The sequence below is a fragment of the Neoarthrinium moseri genome (assembly GCF_022829205.1).
Source record: "Neoarthrinium moseri strain CBS 164.80 chromosome Unknown scaffold21_Wmoseri_CBS_16480, whole genome shotgun sequence".
In the NCBI taxonomy this organism is placed as follows: Eukaryota; Fungi; Ascomycota; class Sordariomycetes; order Amphisphaeriales; family Apiosporaceae; genus Neoarthrinium; species Neoarthrinium moseri.
The window spans coordinates 55,664-77,472 of record NW_026055135.1 but is presented as its reverse complement, the minus strand read 5'-3'; the positions used below and the strand labels follow the sequence as shown (position 1 = coordinate 77,472).

General features: G+C 54.1%; 5 protein-coding genes across 5 annotated transcripts; 2 read left to right on the top strand and 3 right to left on the bottom strand.

Moving 5' to 3' along the window:
- Positions 1-853: 853 nt before the first annotated feature.
- On the top strand, positions 854-3,158 carry JN550_006173 (uncharacterized protein; the record flags this gene model as incomplete). Its single annotated transcript, XM_049317883.1, has 2 exons — positions 854-2,418; positions 2,555-3,158. 2 exons carry the CDS (start codon positions 854-856, stop codon positions 3,156-3,158), a joined length of 2,169 nt encoding a protein of 722 aa, XP_049171733.1.
- A 2,102-nt stretch (positions 3,159-5,260) lies between these two features.
- On the bottom strand, positions 5,261-7,453 carry JN550_006172 (uncharacterized protein; the record flags this gene model as incomplete). Its single annotated transcript, XM_049317882.1, has 1 exon — positions 5,261-7,453. The coding sequence occupies one exon, from the start codon at positions 7,451-7,453 to the stop codon at positions 5,261-5,263; it is 2,193 nt and encodes a 730-aa protein (XP_049171732.1).
- A 4,078-nt stretch (positions 7,454-11,531) lies between these two features.
- On the bottom strand, positions 11,532-13,820 carry JN550_006171 (uncharacterized protein; the record flags this gene model as incomplete). The annotated part of the gene is made up of 3 exons (XM_049317881.1): positions 11,532-11,573; positions 11,624-13,075; positions 13,272-13,820. 3 exons carry the CDS (start codon positions 13,818-13,820, stop codon positions 11,532-11,534), a joined length of 2,043 nt encoding a protein of 680 aa, XP_049171731.1.
- A 915-nt stretch (positions 13,821-14,735) lies between these two features.
- JN550_006170 (uncharacterized protein) lies at positions 14,736-18,047 on the top strand (the record flags this gene model as incomplete). Its single annotated transcript, XM_049317880.1, has 1 exon — positions 14,736-18,047. One exon carries the CDS (start codon positions 14,736-14,738, stop codon positions 18,045-18,047), a length of 3,312 nt encoding a protein of 1,103 aa, XP_049171730.1.
- A 570-nt stretch (positions 18,048-18,617) lies between these two features.
- JN550_006169 (uncharacterized protein) lies at positions 18,618-20,708 on the bottom strand (the record flags this gene model as incomplete). Its single annotated transcript, XM_049317879.1, has 1 exon — positions 18,618-20,708. One exon carries the CDS (start codon positions 20,706-20,708, stop codon positions 18,618-18,620), a length of 2,091 nt encoding a protein of 696 aa, XP_049171729.1.
- Between the last annotated feature and the right edge of the window lie 1,101 nt (positions 20,709-21,809).

Sequence of the window (21,809 nt, the reverse complement as noted above, 5' to 3'; positions counted from 1 at the left end):
ACCAAAGGCACCAGCAGAGACAAGGGAGAAAGGAAATGGGAAAGCGTCTCGAGATCGGGATCGGGATCGGGAACGGGTAACGGAGGGACGAGGCGAAACATGAGCCGTTGGCAATACAGTAACTATTCAACTAGGTAACTTACCTAGGTACACCATGTAAACCCGGCTGTGTCCGACAGACGGCAGGAACCTTTCGGCAGGGCAGTGTGGCGTTGGGTAACTTATGCAGCACAGCCACACCGGAAAGGGGGTCATGTGGCTTCTGGTATTCTGGCTGCCAACCGAACTTTACCATGGTACTACTAACTTATGTAGGTGCACCTATGCCTGCCTGTTGGAATGCTGGTCCGCCAATTCTGCAGGGATGTTTGACAAAGACCAGCGCTAAGACGCTTATCATATGGGCTTAGTCCTGTTGCCACAGACAACGACGGCTATCTTCCACCTGTTCAACTCCATCCATCAACAAGAAATTCCCCGCCGCGATCCACGGGGGTTCGAATTTTCTGTCGTCCTGCTGTCAAATTTCTTCAACAAGAGAGAGAAGACAGATTTGGAAGCGCCCGACTGCGCCTGCGTTGCGTTGCATCCCGTCTTGCGCCCACGACCATATCTCAGTCAGCCGCTGCTCGACGTCATCATCGCATCCCGTCCCTCCTCAGCGACGTGTTTGTGTTTGTCGTGCTCAGGTCAACGGCCGCCCCAGGCACGCTCCCGCCGCATCCGTCGCCCTTCGTGGGACCCCTAACCTGGGCATCCCCCATCCAGCCGCACAGGACATTGCCAAACAACAAGAGCATCCGCTACTTGCCAGCAGACCGAGCCGCATCTGCACCTCCTCAGCTTCGCCATCATGTCGGACTCCGATAGCCTGGAGTACCTCCAGCCGGGCTTCGACGCCCGGTCGCTGACCATCCCGCGCCTGCGCTCCGTCCTCGTCGCCCACAACGTCAACTACCCGGCAAACGCCAAGAAGGCCCAGCTGGTCGACATCTTCGACGAGCAGGTGCGCCCCCAGGCCAAGAGGATCCTGGACCAGCGCGCAAAGGCCAAGAGGTCGAGCAGAGGAATCTTCGACGTCGAGGGTTCGCAGAGCAGTAATCCCTGGGACGAACCCGAATACCTGCCGCCGCCGCCGCCCTCGACCACGAGAACTCGCCGCTCCGCTTCCCCGAGAAAGGCCTCCGCCAGGATAAAGTCCGAGGAGCCCGAACATGCCCTGATGCCGCCCGCCCGCAGTCCGACTAAGCGCTCCTCGAGAGCCTCGAGCAGGCAGCCCCAGGTCTCGGACACAGATACCGCCCCGGACATGGATGGAAGTCTGCGCGCACGGAGGGTCCGCCCGGCACAGCCGGCACAACAGCCGCAGCTCAAGACTGAAGAGTCCGAGGAAGGATTCTTCCGACGAGAGTCCGGCGCCTTCAGCTCGGACAATCCTTTCCAGAGTGGCAGCTCGCCGCCCGTCGAGAGGACCCCCAGCAACCGCCGCAGGACCACGGGCTACGGTCAAGAGAGCGCGAGGCCGGTCAGCAGCTCCTCGTCGCGCAGGCGGACAGCTACCCCCGCCGCCTACGCCGATCCCGATATCACGGACATGGCCAAGAGCCTTGAGGTCCCCGTCAGCAGGTTGGTCCGGGGCCAGACCCCCGACTATCACCCCGAGCCCTCGATCGAGGCTGGCGAAGATTTCATGGTCGAAGCCGGCGAAGAGTTCACGCCTGAGGAGCAACTGGAGCTGCAGGCTGAAGAGGTTGTCAACCATGAGAATGCCGTCGTTCCCGCCCGACGAGCTCGTCCGGCCAGCAAATCAAACTGGGGAACATCTCTGGGAGTCATGTTGGTCACCTTGCTCTCCGTGTACGCTGGCTGGTACCGTCAGGAGAAGATCGCGGTGGGCTACTGCGATGTTGGCCAGGTTTCTGGCACACTTCCCACTGAGATCCCCGTACCAGAGTGGGCTCAACCCCATTTAGGAGACGAAATCGTGGTCCCTCAATCGGTCAGGGATGCCCTGGAACCCGTATGCGAGCCTTGCCCTCCCCACGCCTACTGCTACAGCGACTTCTCTGTCCGCTGCGAGCAGGACTACATCATGAAGCCTCACCCGTTCGCTCTCGGAGGTCTTATTCCCCTGCCGCCCACATGTGAGCCAGATGGCGAGAAGGTCCGCCGTGTCCAAGCGGTGGCCGACCGTGCTGTCGAGGAGCTCCGAGAGCGCACTGCTAAGTTTGAGTGCGGAGAGCTCGTCAACGAAGAGGGTGTCAAGGCTGAGTCGCCAGCTATCGAAGAGCAGGAGCTCAAGCAAGTCATCAACCAGAAGAGAAGCAAGAAGATGAGCAACCAAGAGTTTGACGACCTTTGGGGGGCCGCAATCGGAGAGATCAAAGCCCGGGAGGAAGTCAAGGTCGAATCTACACAGTAAGTCCATCCGCCCTTTTCCTGTAGGCTAGTGCCAGTGCCAGACACTCACTCCCCCCTCATCGCCCTGACGTATTGGTTATCAAATATGCGGTATTGACACTGTAACTAATCAGAACCCGCGTCGTCCCAACAGAGACCGAGATCCCAATTCCGGCACAATTCCAGACACGCTCCTTTCATCAACCTCTCTCGCTCGCATTCCGCTCACCTGCGCGGTCAAGCGGTCGATCCGACTCGGACTGGCAAGATATCGCCTCCAAATTGGGACTCTAATCTCGCTCATCTTGTCGGCCCTTTACGGTCGCCAGCGATATCGCAGCAACCGCGCCGCCGCCGCCCAGGTCCCGGCGCTGGTCAACCTCGTCCTGGAGCGCCTCGCCAACCAGAAGCAGATCGACGACGACGTCGACGATCCGTGGTTGTTCCTGCCGAACCTGCGGGACGACGTCCTGAGGACCGTGCATTCGCTGCGCCAGCGGGAGAAGATCTGGCAGAGGGTCCGCGCCGTCGTCGAGCAGAACAGCAACGTACGCACCAGCCAGCGCGAGGGCCGCAGCGGCGAGGTCGGCAGGGCCTGGGAGTGGATCGGCCCCACGGCGGGCGACAGCGCCCGCAGGAGGAAGAGCGGACGCGTGTCCTGGGGGCCGGACGTCAAGTCCGAGGTCGAGTCCCCCGCCGAGGACAAGAGCTACCTGCACCAGAAGTGGGAAGAGGGGGGCTCCCGGCCCATCTACTAAGACCCCGCCCACAGTGTTACGAGGGGGCTGAGAAGCTTACGAGGGAGGGTTGGCGATCAGGCGTTCCGGTTGGATTGGGAACTGCGCGCGACTTCGCTTCGAGTCACTTTTTTCCATCTCCTTTGTATTACTGTGGCTTGTACCCTTCCCGGGGACTTTACTAATGCCGTGGGGGTTCTCCCTTCTCAGTCTGGGAGGACGTCCCCTGCCCCTTGTCTTAATAGGAGGGAGGCTGTTTGTTTTAGAGAGCAATTTGATACCAAATATGAACCTTCTTATCTCTTCCCTTCTGCTCTTTGCGTCGCATCTCGAGTTGTTCGTTGAATTTGCGTCAGGGCATGATTGCTTTTTGTTCGTGAATTTCTTTCAGTCATGGGTTTGAGAAAGGGGTTTTTTTTTTTTTTCTCGAGAACCATGGACTCCAGCTGACTGTGCAACTGACTGGCCGATAAAAAAAAAAAAAAAAAAAAAAAAAGGACTCAAACAGGAAGCTCCTGAGAACCGTTCAACACGGCTCATAACCCCCGAACGACAAGCCGAGGTGACAGAGTAAAGGGGCCATATGTGTCTTCCCAAGAAGTGCCATAACCCACTTGGCTCCATAGTGGGCTATTTTCCGGGGCTGTACCGCACGTCTCAAACCTTGGTTCCAGGTTGCCTTCTGTTGCTTTGCCGCCATCCTCCTCTCAATCCCCCTCCTCCTCCTCCTCCTCCGTCTTCCGTCTTCCTCTCGCCACCGCGCGTAAACTCTCTCTCACTGCAAAAACAGCTGATTCAGGATCCAGGTGGCGAGCTGGTCTTATGGCATGATAGCCGCGCAGTCGCCGTCAGTGACTTGGGGATAATAGGACGGCGGGGCAAACAAAGGGGCAAGCGAGATAGGAGCTGAGGGGTGTGCGACCATGGATGATTTTATTTGATATTATGTTACTTCATTTAATCATTTTTCTGTCTCGAGGGTTAGTGTGTTGGACTGGTTAGGCAAGGAAGAGGAGGAGCGGGCATTACTTTAGATGTAGGTTAGGTACACAGATAGATCTTGAAATCCAATCATTGCACGCAAGCTCGTTGTCCAAGACAAATCGGTAGTGTCTATCACGTGCTTCGTCGGACAGAATGACTCAATGCGTGAAATCACCAAGGCAAGAATTCGAGGCGCGAATATGTGGTATACTTTCTCTTCATTCGGTCCCTCTCCACGCACTTCGGGCCGGCCCCCTCGGGGGGATCACAGCCGTCATGGCCAGAAGGTCCAGGGCGGCCTACGGCCGGGTACACACGATACATACATACAAAGATCCTCCGCGGACTCTCTCCTCTCCACGGCGCCGACGCGGGGGACCCTCGGTCCCGTGCTCGGCGCCCTGTCTCGTCCTCCGCTCCACTCCACAAACATATTAACATCCTCGCACCTCCTCCCCCTGATGAAGCAATGCGTCGTCGCTGCGCTCGTCTGATGTGTGGTATCTACAAAAAAAGCGAGAGTGGTGGTTCATGGTCCATCTAGATAGGCCATCCCAGGGGGAAAATAGGTAGAATAAAAACAGAAAAGATAATAAAAAGAGGAATTCAATAAGTCAGCCCGAGCCAACAGCAGCGCGCCGACCCGGTGTCTAGCTCACGACAGGAGGGGAATACATAGGAGTGAGCGGGCAGTGGCGGGGCCCGGTGAGATGCAACCGTGTAACAAGTCCAGGCTCAAATCAGAATGAAAATGAAAATGCGCCAGTCATATGCGGAAAGGTAGGTTGGTAGGAACAGTAGGTTATGTGTGTGAGAGGGTTTGTGTTGCTGACGAAACCCCCTCAGCTGTCTTGGGGGCGCCTTTGGCGGTGTGATATATATAACAGCGTATGCCAGCGCCACCAAGAGTCCTGGGGGCGAAAGAGGACCTTGGTGTTTGTTGCACAAGGGGGGCATGTGTCAGCCACGGCCAAGCTGAATGAGAAAAAACTTTTGTGGTATCCCGTCCCGGTGGGGGCGAAAGTGGTTGTCTAAATAATGCTGCAGGAACGAGTGTGGGTATAGGAGGCAGACGTGACGAAGTGAAGTCATGATAGTTCTCGTAATATGAAAGGGTATCGGTATCTCAGCCAAGTGCTTCACTGAGACTGTCGGTTATGGCCATTTTCTCCCAAGTTCAGCCAGCTCATATCAGAAGTGGAGGCCATCGTCAGCTGGGGTTGGCGAGAGACACCGGTCGGGGGTCGACTGGGGCCGCCGGGCGCTCCCAGACCTGTGGGAAATGCAGTGCTTTGTGAATACGCACTGCTGGGCGCGCGATCCTGGCCCCAAGGCTTCTTCGCAATGGTCGGATCCCATGCCTCGTCCACGCTGGGCGGGATGCCGCTCGAGTATCCAGAGGAAGAGACATTGGACACCGGTCGTTGGATCTCAGCGGATTGACCCTCCCGTACATTATTGGCGTAGTAGGAAACTGTTGGGCTCCCCGATTGCACACGATAGAAAGCCGGTCTGTCTTCCACTTGCAGTGGCGGTACAGTGGCGGAGTCCTGCGTCATGCGGTGCATGTCGGTGTACTGGGAGCTCGGTTCCGAAGCTTGTGTTTCCCTGCGAGAGGCGCCATTGCCGAAGCCCATCATATTCATCGTGCTACCACCCGACCAGTAACGGTTCCAACCCGAACTCCTCCTCGTACCATCTTCCCGGGCTGCAGCGGGGGGTGGTCTGGGGTTAACTTGACCCGCACCCATGCCGACTGGCATTGGAGCTGCCCGCTCTTCCCTCAGTGGGATCGTGTCGGATGCCCTTGGTTCATTTTCAGGCTCTGGAATGGGCGACGGTCGGCTGATCGTGCTCTTGAACTGTCTGTTCAAGATGCTGCTCGCCGAGCTACGCTTCGAGTCCTTACTAGGCTTCCGGGCCACTCCTGGTTTTTGGGCCTTGCCCATCAAGATGGCCATCGACGAAAACGATGATTGTGATTCCTGTTGGCTATGACCTGGGAAAAAGCCACCGGTCGTCCTGGCCATGTCCCTTGGGAGATACTCCTGCTTCTCCGGGATGCCACTCGCCCTTCTAGCGTGCCCAGCATCCACGTAAGCCTGCTTTTGTCTTTTCCGCTTCATAAGGAACAGCAAAGCAATGAGGATAATAGCGCAGCCGAATATAACACCAAGTGCAATGCCGAGAATTGACGTTGGTGGCAGCCCACTAGAGGCTGCGGCTGCGGCAGCAGTAGTGGGGCTTTGTGTTGATGCTGCGACGGGGGTAGAAGAGATCGAAGTAGATGAAGACGAAGGCGTAATAGAGCTCGTAGATTTGGGTTCCGACTCGGTCGTCACAGCCCTCCCAACAAATAATTGAGTCGCATTCTGCCAAGAATTCTGCGTCGTGTCAAAGATACACAGGATGTCGTCTTTGTTGCCGCCGGACATGACGGTGACACCATCAGAGGCACTGGCTAGCGAGTACTCAGTCCTTGTAGCCTCTGGTGCCAATGTGGAATTGTAGTCAGGCCAATTGTTCGCGTCGAGATCCCTTCGCGTACTACCACCACTAGTGGGTTTAACCGGAGCCGATTTGAGAACAGGAGCTCCCTTGCCATCCAATAAGACAGTCCTGTTCACAGTATTCGGAGAAGTGCTGAGATCGAACGTGTACAAGTGTTTGCTGCCGTCGTCCCCAGTGACTATCGTCGCCTTCACCATGCTCGAGTCCTTGACAATGGGATTGGCCAAAGTACTTCCGGAGTCATACCAGCGTTTGTCGGGGTTGAAAAGCATGACTTTCAAGTTGGTAGCGTCACCGCCAACCAGTACAGCATCCGTCTCCGACCAAGGAAGGAGGATCGGTGCAATGACGGGAGGAGCGATCGATTCGTAGGCGGAAACATCAAAGGGAGCTGATGCTCCTATCGTGAACGTTTGCGTGGATGGAAATTTGATGCCATCTTGGGAACCAGCATACACCAATATCTTGTCGGATGCTTGGAGATAAACGGCGCTGTGCCAGATTCGACTTTGCGTCACCGCCACCTGCGGTGAAATTGCTTCCCATTTGCCGGTCGAATAAGTGAACTTTTGCAAACCAGTGTAGTTGGCATCAGATGATGTGCCGCCAACTATATAAAGCCCAGCCTGGGTAGCGTTGACTGGTGTCGAACCCACGCATACGCCTCCCACAACTGACTTTCCGCTTCCCAGCGTCTTCCATTCCGCCCCTTCTTCCAGTGACAACGATTGAAAAGCCGCGGACGAGTAGGAGTAGAGAACGTTGTCGTGGATGACCGAACAGGCACCATCAAGGGTGACGTTCGGTTGAGGTAGGGGCATTGCGAGCTACTGTCGCTGGCCTAAGCCCAAACTCCAGGCTCAGATAGGTGATGGCAACAGTATCCTTTAAAGATGTGTTGGAAATGTCCGTCAGGCACACTATAACATGATTAGGTCAGAAAGAGGCAAAACTCAATCGGGCCTGGGGGATTGCAGTGTCGATCCACCACAGTTGAGGCGCAGCACGTCGGCAGTTACGAGATGAATAGTCAAAACCTCCTGCGACCTTCGTGAGACTTTGACAGCTCTCAGCTTCCTTGCTGTCTACCTAGCCAGGTAAGATAACCTTCGGACGAAGCTAATGGGTATCGCCAGGTATGGCTTTTCGTTGATAATCGAATTTTCAGTTGGTACGGTCGTCGTGAACTATCGAGCCTGTCGTTCGGTGAGGCTGGCGTAGTGCAGTTCGGGATGAGGCGACAATGGAGTGGCACGTCCTGACTCGTATAGGATCCGACAGGATATTGTCGTGATACCTTGCCACCAACAATATCTCCGATGCCCAAGACACGCTCGCAGAGTGAGGTCTCACTCCCCTTTTCCCCCGATTGGACTGGATTGATGATCTACAGAACAATGTTTTGTGATGGGCGTGATGTTTCCGTGTCCTCCTCAATGCAGCGTCCGATGGGAGAGTGTCGAGAAACAAAACCAGCCGTGTTCGTCCTCCTGAGGTGTTCTGTGTCGCAGGTTTCGGGGTAAAAGCGGAGTTGGGTGGTCTCGCATACAATCGTCTATGCTTTGCCTAAAGTGTACGACCTCCGTGTTGGGTTAACTCCCTCCCTGGTGTTTCGACGCGCAGTAATAAGTAGATATTAAGAATATAACGAAATGCAATGCTTTTTTGTTGATGACTCCGAGAAAGAGAGGTTTCCGTGACGTCTTGCGTCCGCTGGAGGCTATCGAGATCGACGTTCGCCCGTTAAGGAGTGATGGAAGAAAAAGGCGACGGGCAGGGGAGAGCAGCAGATTCCCATGAGCGGGAGAGAGAAGCACGAAGAACGAGCAATTCGGCAGCGAGACTGAGTACCGTGCTCACGACGATAGCATGGGTATGGGGAAGAAGGGGACCAGGGACCCCTGACGACCCCTTTTGAGAACGAATCAGAGCGCCCGACGGCGTGGAAGCGGCGACGATCCTAGCGAGCATGGGTCGAAGCAATGTAGCGTCGCGCCGCGGAGTACGGGTAGCGCCATGTGAGTTGATAGGGCGCCAGGAGTAGCGCGGTACAACGTCGATGCAGAAGCAGCTGGGCTGTGGCTGGGTATGCACCTGAGCGCAGTCTGTTGCAACGGAAAAGGGGTGGCATGCTTTTTCGCAGGTGGCCTCATTGGACTCCGTTGCACTTTTGCTGAATCCTCACGGCTGTGTCTGCCCCAAAAAGCCGCTGTAGACGTCGGAAAAAGAGGCACCAGACCTCACTCCACCGTCGTTGCTCTCTAGATGGAGAGACTCTGCGTTGTGCTTGGTGGTAATATTACAACCGGGTCTGTAGCATGAATCACATATCAAAGCGTCGCGCGCTGGGGACTACCTGATATCAGCTATACCATCTGATAGGCACAGCACGCTCCCCAAGTCCGTCCGGCGACCAGCCAGCGGCTCTTGGTACGCGGGTCTCGTGGCTCAGCGAGGTGAAGCAGCATCGTTGGCGTTGGAGCGCTGGGCGCCGTGGTCCACTGCTTGGTTGTGACTTGGTCAACCTTTCGCTGAAATGGCCAGGAAGGGTGCTAGACTCTCCGTGGCCGCTAAGCCTGTTGCGGAAAGCATGCAGCATAGTGAAACTGCAGTCCCCTGCTTGGAAACCCCTGGCCTTAGCCAGGGGCCAGCAAATGAGTCGGTCGCTTTTCTTACGACGCGGTCTGGGGGTGGTGGATGTGACCCCAGTAGCTTGGTGCCACACATCCCGGGATCATGTACCCTCACCGGGTGCTTGGGGCCTTGGGCGACTGCCCGAGTGCCATCGCTCGGGAAATGAGCTTCTTGGTATGTATGAAAGAGAGGCTGCCGCCATCGTAGGATAAGATGCGATCGATGACATGACGCAAGTTCAAGCAAGCCCGTGGTTCACATTAGTGACAGCGAAGCTGGGGATGTCAACGCTCAAGTTGCAGCGCTAGGAATACGAGCATGGGAAGCCTAGGCATCGTATCGATAACTGAGGATGCACTAACTGAGGCCCGTGGTCCGTAGCCCCCTGCCGGTCTATCGTGAGCTACGGATTAGAGACGCGCCTTCCACTTGCGACCTGGACCGGCGTCCAAAGGAGAAACAACTACGGTACGCCAGTTGGGATCCCACGAACTCCCACCGTTCAGGCTGGACCGGCCGGCACTGGGGTACACAGGGCACGCAAGCATGGCAAGACGCCATCGCGGTGCTTGGGCACATTACTCGGGTCGAGCCTGTCAAGCGTGCATAAGCCATATAGCGTGACCATCGTCTGACGTTCCTCTTCTAGAAATAGCTCCATAGCGAGACTATCAACTCCACGCAACCACGTGGAAGTTGGGGGTGAGCACGGAAGTCTTGCCACGAGAGAAAAGTCTCTGGCACCTTGCCGGCTCGCAAGAAATTTAGCTTTCCTAATAAAGGTCGCTCGACCCATTCCAGACGAGTGTCTCACGAGATGCTGTTGGTCTCGTATGGGTCGAGTGCCCAGGGGAGGGAGAGAGACATTTCACTGCGACTCTGACTTGCGGCTAAAAGCAAATGAACTCTTTGCTTTCTATTTTCGTACGACGCAGGTAATCCGGGAAAATCCTTCTCTTCTAACTATGGTGGTGTGTGTAAAGGTGACCGACCGCCTTTCCCCACCTGCATGCCAGGTCATTCCAATTTATTAGATGCCGCGCTTCCAGAAGGAATAGTCAAGATGACTAGTAGAGTATTCGCTGGGCCTCTTTGTCGTCATCCCGTCTTGGTCACTACATAGTACAATCAATTACCAATAGTAGAAGGAAACCCAAACGTCAGCACCAGTCACAGGCGCCAATCGCGTCAGCTGGGGGCAGATCTTCACCACACGATGAAGACAACGATCGCCGCTGGGGAAATGCAAGATCAAAGGACCCGTCCCATCACAATCCAGGCCAGCTTGAGCCCGCCGTCTCCGTCTTCATAGGCCAATTGCCCGTGACTGCGGGCGGGACACTCGCCGGCGCCAGCCCTGACCACCGTAAGCGCCGCCTCCATTGGGTGGGTGGTGAATCAAGTGCCGGGAGAGCGAATCGATCGGCGTCGACTGAGCAGCCCTCTCACATGCGTAATTTCTGTGCGAAAGCGCGCGCCAGCCAACCAGGTCACGGTACTTGGGCTGTGATGTGCTATTGGCTGATTTACTAGTCTCTCTACAGAACGGTCTCTGATGTCTGTCGTAGGTTTTTCATAAAAGGGCTGCAAGCGCCGAACCTGAGATTCCACGGATGAAGCTGTAAGTCACATGTTGCCCTGCGTCGAATGGGCAGTGTTTCTAGCTAATTCGCATTGCTCACATGATTTGTGTCATTGCTCTGCGGGCACGAAACCTTTAAGCGCTAAACGATTGCAACTATCGAAATAGTATTGTTCATGTTGTCTAATTCAATCTGTTGTTCCCATCCTAGTCTTGCCCGTGCCAGTATAAGATCGATCAAGTCGATCATCATCCTTCTCGATTCTTTCAGGTGATCAAATTGCGTCATAATGAACAGGGCAGAAAACGCAACCACGACCGACAGAGTGAGAACAGGTAGTTGTTTATTGCAAGTGTATGCTCTCAATGGCCGCCTTCCAATCGGCGATGTGCCTCTCCTGGAGCCTGGCCTCCCTCTCGTTCCTTGCCAGAGTACAGTATATCCTTTGCAGCGCTTTGTGACAGCAAAGCCTCCAGCAGGTATCTAGCCTTTCCCCTTGATGCTCATGAACCCCCTGAGCTTATATACTACACGCATATGACAGTGTAATGCATTCTGTGACACGGGCCCAATTCCGCCTCTCGAAATAATGCTTGCCATCTGATTCCGTAAACTCCTTGCCAATGCTGCCTTTCTCAACTCCGGAGATCAAAATTCAATGTTCTTTGGTGGTAGATTTTGTTCATGCGATAGGCTGGGCAAATGCTTCAGCCGGGAGTTGCGCCTTGAATCAGGTTAGTGTTAAGCACGGCAACTGTGGATGGTTTTACTTACTCTCATTTCGTTGAATGTAGCCAGGGCTCGCTCAAGATTGTACTGAGCGGCATCAAGACACATCTTGGAATAGTCCAAGGTCATGCCAGTCTGCTTAGAAAGCTCAATTGCCATCTGCTCTTGGGTAGCCACTGGGTTGATTGGCGCGTTGGCTACAGGTGCTGCGCTGGTTTGTATTCCCTCTGGAACTCCGGTCTGAGGAGGCAAGGGGCTGTACGCACGCAGCTGTAGCAAGTCACTAACGACACGAATCGGGTTCCTGCCGGGAAAGCCGGGTCCGATCACGAAAGTCCGCGAGAAGCTTCGCTTGGAAGTGACTTTGGTCTCGGGGTCCTGGTCCTCAAATTCACCGTGCATAGTGATAATCATGCCCTCCACGCCGCCCAGCTCACTGCCAGTGGGATCTGCGAGTCCGCTCATGGGATGACAGTCAATGAGGTATTTGTCGAACTCCACAGTAAGACTGGGATGCCGTGTAAGAGGTAGCTTTGACCAGGCATCCTGGACAAGGGGGCCGCCGACAAAGAGGCGTTGATATCTCGAGGGCGGGTGAGTGATTCGGACATGATTCCGGGAGAGTCGAATGTAGGAGCTCCACGTGAGCGGCGGTGCGTTGGGAATGTGGGCACTGCTCGTCATGACCGAGAAAGAGAAGGTACTCTGTTCATCGTAGAACTTGGCAGCAAGCGTCTGCCTGTCGGTGTCGTAGAGAGCGAAGAATTCGGTGACGAAGCCCTCGCCGACGCGATTCAAATCTCGAAAGTCGGTACCGAACTGTGGGATGGGAAACACTCTTGGAGCCCGTGACGCCGCCTCGACCTCTTCTTTGGTCCTGACTTGAACGCCGCTGAGGTTCTGCAATCTGGGAAACAGTTTTGTAATCTCAGCCATAGCAGACGCATCAGTTCCGACGGGGTTGTCGCTGAGGTAGAGAGCTTCGAGCTTTCGCAGACGATGGCTCCATTTCCGCAGTGCCTTGGCATCCTTGAACATGTTGCGGCTCAAGTCCAGGTTGAGCAGGTCTGGCAGAGCATCTGCAAGCGACATGATTTGGTGTACGTCGTCAATATTGTTGCCAGCGAGACTGACGCTGTGGATGCCTTCGCGCTTGGCCTGGGCCGTCTTGAAATTGTCCTCCAAGATAACCATCAGGGCACGAAAGACCTTCTCTGGTGTGGCCTGGTTGAACATGCCCATCTGCTGCAGAATAGGGTCCTGGCCAAGGTCCGAGAGGTTCATGAGCTTGCTCTCCTGGTTGTACCGCTGACCAAGCACAGTTGTGAGCTGGTCTTTGAGGCTTTGTGATTGTTCGGACAAGCCGGGAGACGCCCCCTCGGGCAGCTCCTCGATGGAAAGGCGAGCGCTGGCAAATTCGAAGCCGTTGATTTTTTTTATTTCCTCCGCGTCCTCCTTGTTTGCTGTGATGTAGACCAAGTCGCCCTTCATAGTCGACTACTAGATGTTAGCACAAGGCAGTGGTACCTTGATCAATGTCCAGGAATCCGGTTTAGGTATACGCCGCCGTTCGATGGTAGTTTGTCCTCTCCTTCGTTCTGCGAGCTATGGCATTGCAACGAGGATAGAGAGTAGGCGCCGCTCCGTAACACCCAGGAAGTCCCAGACGTTGGGGTCGGATACACAAACTTACCTTGTTGATTTTGACGGTGCGGTGAAGCTTGCCAACGGTGGCAGCCTTGCGTTCTAGGAAAATCAGAAGGTCTCGCAGGCCACCACCATCATTGCTGGAAGCCTTGCTTTCCTTCAGCCCTCGCACGACCAGTGTGACGCGATCGACGCCGTTGACGGGGCGCGAGCGCGTGTGCCTGCTGGAGGTGTCGCGTCCTGCTGCAATGCGCGAGGACAAGTTGCCCGAGCCGCCGGACTCGACGATCTTCTTGACCATATCTGCGGCGCGCGTCGTAGGCTTGGGCGCGCGACCGCCGGCGGGTGCTGATCGCGTGGAGCGGCGGGGGCCAGTGGGCGGCGGCGCAGAGGTACCATTGGTGTTGGGTGGGCGGTTGCCACGGCCAGCACCACCCTTGGCGGCCGGTGCATCCATATCAAGATCTCCATCTCTGTCGGTTCTGACTGGACCCCCAGCACCACGCTTCTTGATACCGCCAGAGCGACCGCCGGGTTTGGTCGGCGCCGAAGGGTTGCGCGTATTGCGCTGGGCTCGCGGACCTGAGGGCGCCATTGCAGTTCGCGATGCGAGGTCGACGGAGAGTGGGTTTTTGTGGCAGGGTTGGATGCGAAAGTCGAATGCCGTGGTAGCTGGCAGCCGACGGACTCGAGACGTAGGAGCGGGCGTGCAGAAAAGACTCCCACGAAGGACGACCTTCGCTGGGCTAGTTCCTCGCGGTCGCGACCTCGATCATGCGGCTCGGAAGGTGGCGCAGAAAATGGGTGATCGGAGGGGTGAGATGTTGGGATACTGGTCTGGGCGGAAGGCCGGTAGGGTGCTGGAGATGTCGCGAGGCAACACAGAGTCAATTATCGGGCCCTGCTGCGACTGAGACACAGGGAAGTCGAAGACAAAAGGAAGAGTGAGGGCGGACGAAGGGGCGTGGGGGAAAAGAAGATGGTGGTGGGTGGTGAGAAGGAAGTTCAAGCTTCAAAGAAGCGAAAAGTGACGACAAAGGCTGACTGCTTGCTGGGCCCCGGCCGTTTGCGACGCTACGGACCCCGGCAAAAAATAAGGAAGACGGGGGGCCCAAGCTTGCAGGTGCAGCTTCGGGTGCTTTGCTGGTGAGTCAGCCACTACAATCACTGCCCGAGCCCGCCGTCAGCCACCCATTGTTGCCTGATTGACGGGCCTTCAGGCTGCCATGGCGGGGTGAGCCCGCCCAATGCGGCCTAGCAGGCATTGGATCGCAGCCCTGGCGACGCCCCGTGGTGGACCATGGATCCAGGTCAGGTGAGTTGGCGACTCGAGAAGTGGGCACCGGGTGGGAAACCCTGGCTGCTGCTCCCTCATCGCGTCCCGCCTGTGGCCGGATGGACCAAGTCGCGTCGGGACAGACTCAGGTGATCCCCATTTCCAGTACTAAGGGACCCGGCAGAAGCAGTCATCAATCAGTCCAGCGACGATGCAGGCCTCGCATTGGAAATCATGGACTCGGATGAATTCGACGATGATATTCTGGACGAGGATCTGATCATTGCTGCCACACAAGCGCCATGCCACCCCAGACCCGGCCCCAACCACAGTGCCTCCGAGGTCATCGATCTAGATGACCTGCCCTCGGATGCATTCTCGAGTCCGCCCAATGGTAACTCCTCTGCATGGTCGACCTCACAGAGTGCCCGCCCAGCTCTCCGCGTGGGCGGGCCGGTTGCGGCTTACCGTCAAACCACCCTCTTTGGCCACACTGTTTCCCAGCACGGTGATTCGGAGCCTGTGCAACGGGTCAATAGCAATAGGATGTTCCGCGCGGATCTGCCAGAAGAGAAACCCACACACCACGAGATCGACCGTGAGGCCATGAAGACATGGGTCTACCCGACCAATCTGGGCGCCATCAGAGACTATCAGTATTCCATCGTCAAGGAGGGCCTGTTCCACAACACCCTGGTGGCCCTGCCCACCGGTCTCGGCAAGACCTTCATCGCTGCTACCGTCATGCTCAACTTCTTCCGCTGGACCAAGACCGCCAAGATCATCTTCGTAGCGCCTACCAAGCCCCTCGTGTCGCAGCAAGTGGATGCCTGCTTCAACATTGTTGGCATTCCAAGGTCACAGACGACCCTGTTGACCGGTGAAATATCACCCGGCTTGCGAGCCGAGGAATGGGCCTCCAAACGCGTCTTCTTCATGACCCCTCAGACCCTTGAGAACGACCTTTCGTCAGGCATTGCCGATCCCAAGTCTATCGGTCTACTCGTGGTTGACGAAGCGCACCGTGCCACCGGGAACTACTCATACGTCAAGGTTGTCACTTTCTTACGGCGCTTCTCCAGCAGCTTCCGCATCTTGGCCCTTACTGCTACACCCGGCTCCAAAGTCGAGGCAGTACAAGAGGTCATTGATGGTTTGGGAATATCTCACGTTGAAATTCGTACTGAGGATTCGCTGGACATCCGCCAGTTTGTCCACTCGAGACAAGAAGACATCGAGCTCCTGGATCCATCCGATGAGATGGCCCTCGTCAAAGACTTGTTTTCCAAGGCTCTGAAACCGCTGGTGGACAAGTTAGGACAGCAGAATATTTATTCCTGCCGAGATCCCATGTCTCTCACAACCTACGGCCTTATGCAGGCCCGTAAGGACTGGATGGGTTCAGCGGGGCGGCACGCCAACAACGGAGTGAAGTTTATGATGTTTGCCGTTTTCTCCATCCTTCAAAGTCTTGCTCACTCGATCAAGCTGCTGAATTTCCATGGAATCAAGCCATTTTACGATAATATGGTCCAGTTCAGGGATGAGACGGAAGGCAAGGGCGAAAAGGGGTCCAAGTATAAGCGTCAAATTCTGGAGGCACCAGAGTTTCAGAAGATGATGACCACCCTCGCTGGATGGGCTCGTAAAGACGACTTCGTCAGCCATCCAAAACTCACATATCTATCGGAAACCGTTCTCAACCACTTCATGGACGCTGGCGAAGCTCGCGATGACAGCGCGTCTTCTAACACGAGGATCATTGTCTTCAGTGAATATCGAGACAGCGCAGAGGAGATCGTGCGGGTCCTCAATCGGCATAGACCCCTGATACGAGCGGCTGTATTTGTTGGCCAGGCTGATACCAAAAAGTCGGATGGCATGAAACAAGCGGAGCAAATCGAGAGAATCAGAAAGTTCAAAGAAGGCGCCTTCAATGTCTTGGTCGCCACGTCAATCGGTGAAGAAGGTCTCGATATTGGCCAAGTCGATCTTATCATATGTTATGATGCCTCTGCCTCTCCAATTCGAATGCTGCAGAGGATGGGGCGAACGGGAAGAAAGCGAGCTGGCAGAGTCGTGTTGTTACTCATGCGTGGCAAGGAGGAGGGTAACTACGCCAAGTCAAAGGATGCATATGACAAAATGCAGCAAATGATCTGTGATGGGAGTCGCTTTGCGTTCCGACACGATCTTTCCACACGCATAGTCCCAAGAGACATTAAGCCAGAGGTCGATAAACGACACGTTGAAATTCCAATCGAAAACACCCAGAACCAATCCCTCCCAGAACCAAGGAAAGGCGCTGCTAGAAAGAAACGGCCACCAAAGAAGTTCAACATGCCAGATGGTGTTGAGACTGGATTCACCAGCGTAGCGTCCATGCTAGGCAAGAAGACTCAAAAGGCTCCGAAAAGCAGTGTCCGGAGTGGTTCTCGTGAAGAGGATGTTGTTGTCGATATCCCTAATCTCGAACGGGTCTATTTGAACACTCAACAAAGCGACGAACTGAGAGAAACGTATCAAAACCTGCCATACTATCAGAATCAGATTCTTGAGATCGAAACTGCGGACCTGACAGCCAACCCAACTGCGCAGAGAGTCTTGCGCAAGACCGTGCTCCTCAAGCATGGGAAACACACGAAGCGGTGCGTGAAACTCTTTCGAACGTTTTCCAAAATACGTTCAACACCACAAGGTTACGAGAAACCCTATGGAGAATCAGATCAGAGTCGTTATGATGAGCTTCATACTCCAGATGATATCTCGGATTCAGAGCAAGAGGTTTTCCAAGAAGCAGAGCCGCCTAGGAAGAAGAGGAAGTCTGCGCCGTTATCTGAGGCACAACCTAAGACTGCTAAACAGGCGAGAAAGACACAGCCGAAACCCGGGCGCCCACCGCGCTCCAAAGCAACGGCGAAGGTCCCCAAAGCATTTGTCCACGAAGCAATCGCAGAAGAGGACGAAGAAGAACTAGAAGACGATGACGAAGATGAGTTAGAGCTACGCCCGACACGGAGGAAACCGCCTCAGCCGAAAACGTCGGGAGTCAAGCGTGCACCCGCCAAGCGAGGCCGACCTTCGACCAAACAGCAATCTGGAATGTATGATGAGAGCGCAGATGAAGGTGATGATTGCAGAAGAACCAGCGACCTGGAACTCACTGACGAGTCAGACGATGGTTCAGATCTCGTCGGGTTTGTCGTGGGTGATGACGTGGCGACATCGAGTGCGGTCCCAACGTCTAGCATGCGACGCCTTTCGACCTCGCCGACAACGCCGTCAGCATCATCCACTGTCGGCCGAGCGTCAGGCAGGCAGAAGCCACACTATCGATCCTCCGGGTTCGAGGCCACCCAGGACAGCGAGGATGACGATGATGGTCTGCCGTCTATGAGTCAAATCGTAAGGACACAGAGAGGGAAGACCCAGTTGTCAAGCTCATCTGCTTCGGGCAGTTCGGGCGATGAGGAAGTCATGCAGCGCCCAGGACGAGGCAAGAGGAGGCAGGTTGTGTCAGATGATGACGATGACGACGATGGTTAAGGCGCGTATACTATAGTAGTCTGTACATGTAGATTCATGATCCTGGGGGGCTTAAAAGGCTATAGCCAGGTCGAAAACATAAATGGAAAAATCAACTACGTGCGTTCTTGACATAGGTACTACGACTTTGAGGATGAACTGACCAGTATCGGCACTTTCGTATGGTATGAAAATCAGCATAATCACATTGTACGACTGACGCACAAGAAGGATTGCCCAATTGGTAATTAGGTCTTTCATGTACCTGTATACACGGGTATCACTTATAACTCTTAACCAACATAGCAATCCATAATTTGCCACAGTCACTCGCTTACTTATATTAAAATCTACTTATCTGCTAAGGTCCCTTGGCACGTGTGTAACCCCGAAAGGTAACTGAAAGCGATCATCAAAAAATAACGTGGATGTACATTGCTCTGCCTTAAGAGCCCACTCTTGTAAGCAAGTGAAATGTCATGTTCTGTAGGGAGCATGGATACATGTATTCGGGTACTATATAAACCACTAGGCGTGGGTGTTCTTCTTTAGGCTATCTGTTATCGTTGGTAAATTCGGAAATACCAGTCTTCAACTTATTTCAAACCACTGTACGTCCAGATTGTCACGTTTGATAACCTCAGCTGGATCGATGGTCGAAATCCCATAAACGTGGCAAGGACCGATATAAACCCAACTGTCCGCCGTTCTCCTCATGATTACCGGGAATTCGCACCCATTTAGAATGCAGATCTTGTCGTCAACTTGCACGCCGCCGCCAATACCTAGATAACCAGTTTCTGTCTCAAAGAAATAACTGCCTTCGAGTCTTGTCAAATGCTCCTCCAATCGATCAACGAAATGAGCGGCCGCTACTTCGGAGAACCGTTTTTTCAGTGGCCTTTGCCGCCGTGCAGCTCGAGCCATTTTATTTTCATTCGCACCGGAAGATCCGCCAGTCAGCAGGGGTTCTATCAGAAATTGAGCATCCGAGATGTTCGATGATATTAATGCGAAGAACCCCAGTAGTTGCCAAAAGCCATCCAACTTGTCCTTTCCCAATAAACGCCTGGATGAGGTCGTTGGATCGATACCACGAAGGAAGGTGGCAAGACACTGATGTTCGTAAGAAACATCCAACTTGAGGCTAATTTCCGTTTCGTTCTTTGGCTTACTCATGACTAAGTCATGAAAAAAGTATCTCCAGAGGTTGTCATGGGATTCAAAGTCTATCTGTACGTGGTGTAAGACACCTCCACATTGAGCCCCGTGAATTTTCAAGATATCTTCATAGCAGGAATGATGTCTGTCGAGATCGAAGAATGCTTTAGTACTAAACGAGACTAGGTCGTATGGATTTATTCGAGGTTTGCTGAGATCTGGAATCCACGACGGGAGTCCGTAAGCATCACCCTCTCTGCCCGCTAGTCCGGCTCCCCTCAAAATGTCATTCAAACACAGAGCAGGCCCTTCCGTGTCGGCAGCCCATTCTGTGCTCGTGTATTTACACCAGTCGAGGTAGACATCCTTCACGGTCTTCTCGTAGTCTGGTTGGATATCTAGATTGAGAATGCCCAACCATGCATAGACCATATCTCGAGGATCTGATGCTTCGCAGGAACTGATAGTGTAGAATATCCAATGTAGAACGAGATCTCTATGATTCATAGATTCCTTAACAATCCATGTTACTTTGAGGGTTGTGCCGATAATCGCCCACCTGCGGGCGATTAATCGTCGCCAAGTCTCGGAGCCCATCGCAGACGGCTTCTTCGCAGTGTTTTCAAATTCAATAAGCATTCCGAGGAAAAGGGATCTGAACTCGTTGAGGATAACTGCGAGTACCATTTCATTTCCAATTACCAGAAAATGACAATCTGTGGTTTGTTTCGCCAGAATCATTTCCTGGTATACCCAAATCCGATTCCAATACTTGAGAGTTTCAAGTTGAATAATAGCACTCCACGCGGTATTGACCCATTTGGCTTTCATATTGTTGCGGCATAGTTCCGGACGCCGAATGATCTCTTGGGTGAATTGTTCGACTTCCTCCCTGCTGGGATCGTCTAGGGGACTCTTGGAGTGGCAATGATATGAGTGACTGTCCGACTCACTCGTTGAACAATCACCATCAGAATATTCCCCCTTGCCTTTATCTTTGACCGTCTCGTCGTCAGAAATGTCCTCCCATTCCATTTCTGCCATGACTTCACGTACGGTGCGGATCCCTTCGTCGACTCGATGTTCGTTCTTATTTGGTGCACAAAGCCATGAGAAAACGTGCGTAGCCTGGCCGTAGACCGAACCCATGAAGGCAACCTGCTGTGCCCTTTCCTTGAGGTCTTTCTGGTTGATACAGAGCGCGTCGACCCAAAGTCGAAGCGGCTCACCATGGGTGCCTCGGAGCATGTCGTACTCCCTGAAGTACCACAATGCGGACGCGAGATTCTCCGTGACCCCGAAGACTAGCCCGTTCACGACCACGTCAAGGGTCACATCTGGATCGCCCCAAACGTATGAGAGCGCAATATATCTGAGATCAGCGACCAGTGAGACCGTCTTAAGTCGACAGTGCACGAGTTTGCTGTCATCGGTAGCGGGAAGAACGGTCAGAAGCCGGATTTGCTTTCTTGAGGGATCCAGACGTCTGTTGTAAACGATGGCTCTGTCCACCGTCGCCATGGCCGCGGGTCGTAATCTTTTTCTTGAGCGCTGTTCAGCAGGCTGTGCTCATTTCGTTCAGTTTTTGGAGTAATGGAGGGAGACCTCTGACGATGCTTCTCATCGAAGAGCTGACGCCCACACCCCGCCCGCAAGGCTGCGTGGCGCGAACGAGCCCGGTTACACAGGATGGCAAGATCATTCGGCATTATCCGATCACACATCCTACTATTTACATACGAGTGAAGTGGTCTTATTGTTTCGTATATCTTATACCTAGCGACAGCTTCACCTTTCCTTTTGTCCTTAGACTCATATTCAGGTTAGGTAATGGAATAACCATTTTCTAGTTTGTCCGCGTGGTGAATTTGAAAGTCACCCTTTGAGAGTAGCTTCACTCATGATGGCCCCCAGAGATCGGCAGTCTGACGAGGCGAGGAGCTATAAGCTTCGCAACTAAACCCCTGCGACACTCACAGTAACATCACCAGCATTCCCGTGGATGCACGAAGTTGATGTATTACCACAATGCCCACTCGCTAATAGGACTATACTTAAAGGGTGCAGTCATAATGTATTTTGCTACATAATTAATCTAGCCGTGCGTGTTGCACGTTTGTCTTGAGGCGGTGCAGTAAACCATATTGCCACCGTACATCATGACGTTATCAAGGCAATCACCACCCGCCTTCCTCATTTATAGCCCCAAAAAGTGATTATGCCCTGCCAGTGTAGGAACAAGTCCCGGGCACCACATCGCACGAATAGCATGGGACCTGTCCCTAGCTCCTGCCAGGCAGCAGTGGACTCAGTGCATCTTTACACAAGGCTGTGGGCTGTACGACGTTCCCACCAGCCCGGCTGTGTACCTCAGCTTTGTGCTACGTTGATCAATTTGAGCAGCGCAGGAGGACCGAAGGGAATCGTAATGTAATCGTATAGTATATGCTGCCGAAACAGCGTGAATGATTCATGCAGCCATGAGATTCGTCTCTATGCTCCAGACAATGTTGTCGCCAACGCCGGCCATGCAAGTGAGCCAAGCTCTGATGTTTTATCCCCAGAGACCACCTGAAAAGCCATATTCTCTAGAAGCCGCCTGAATGCCTGTTTTTATTTTCC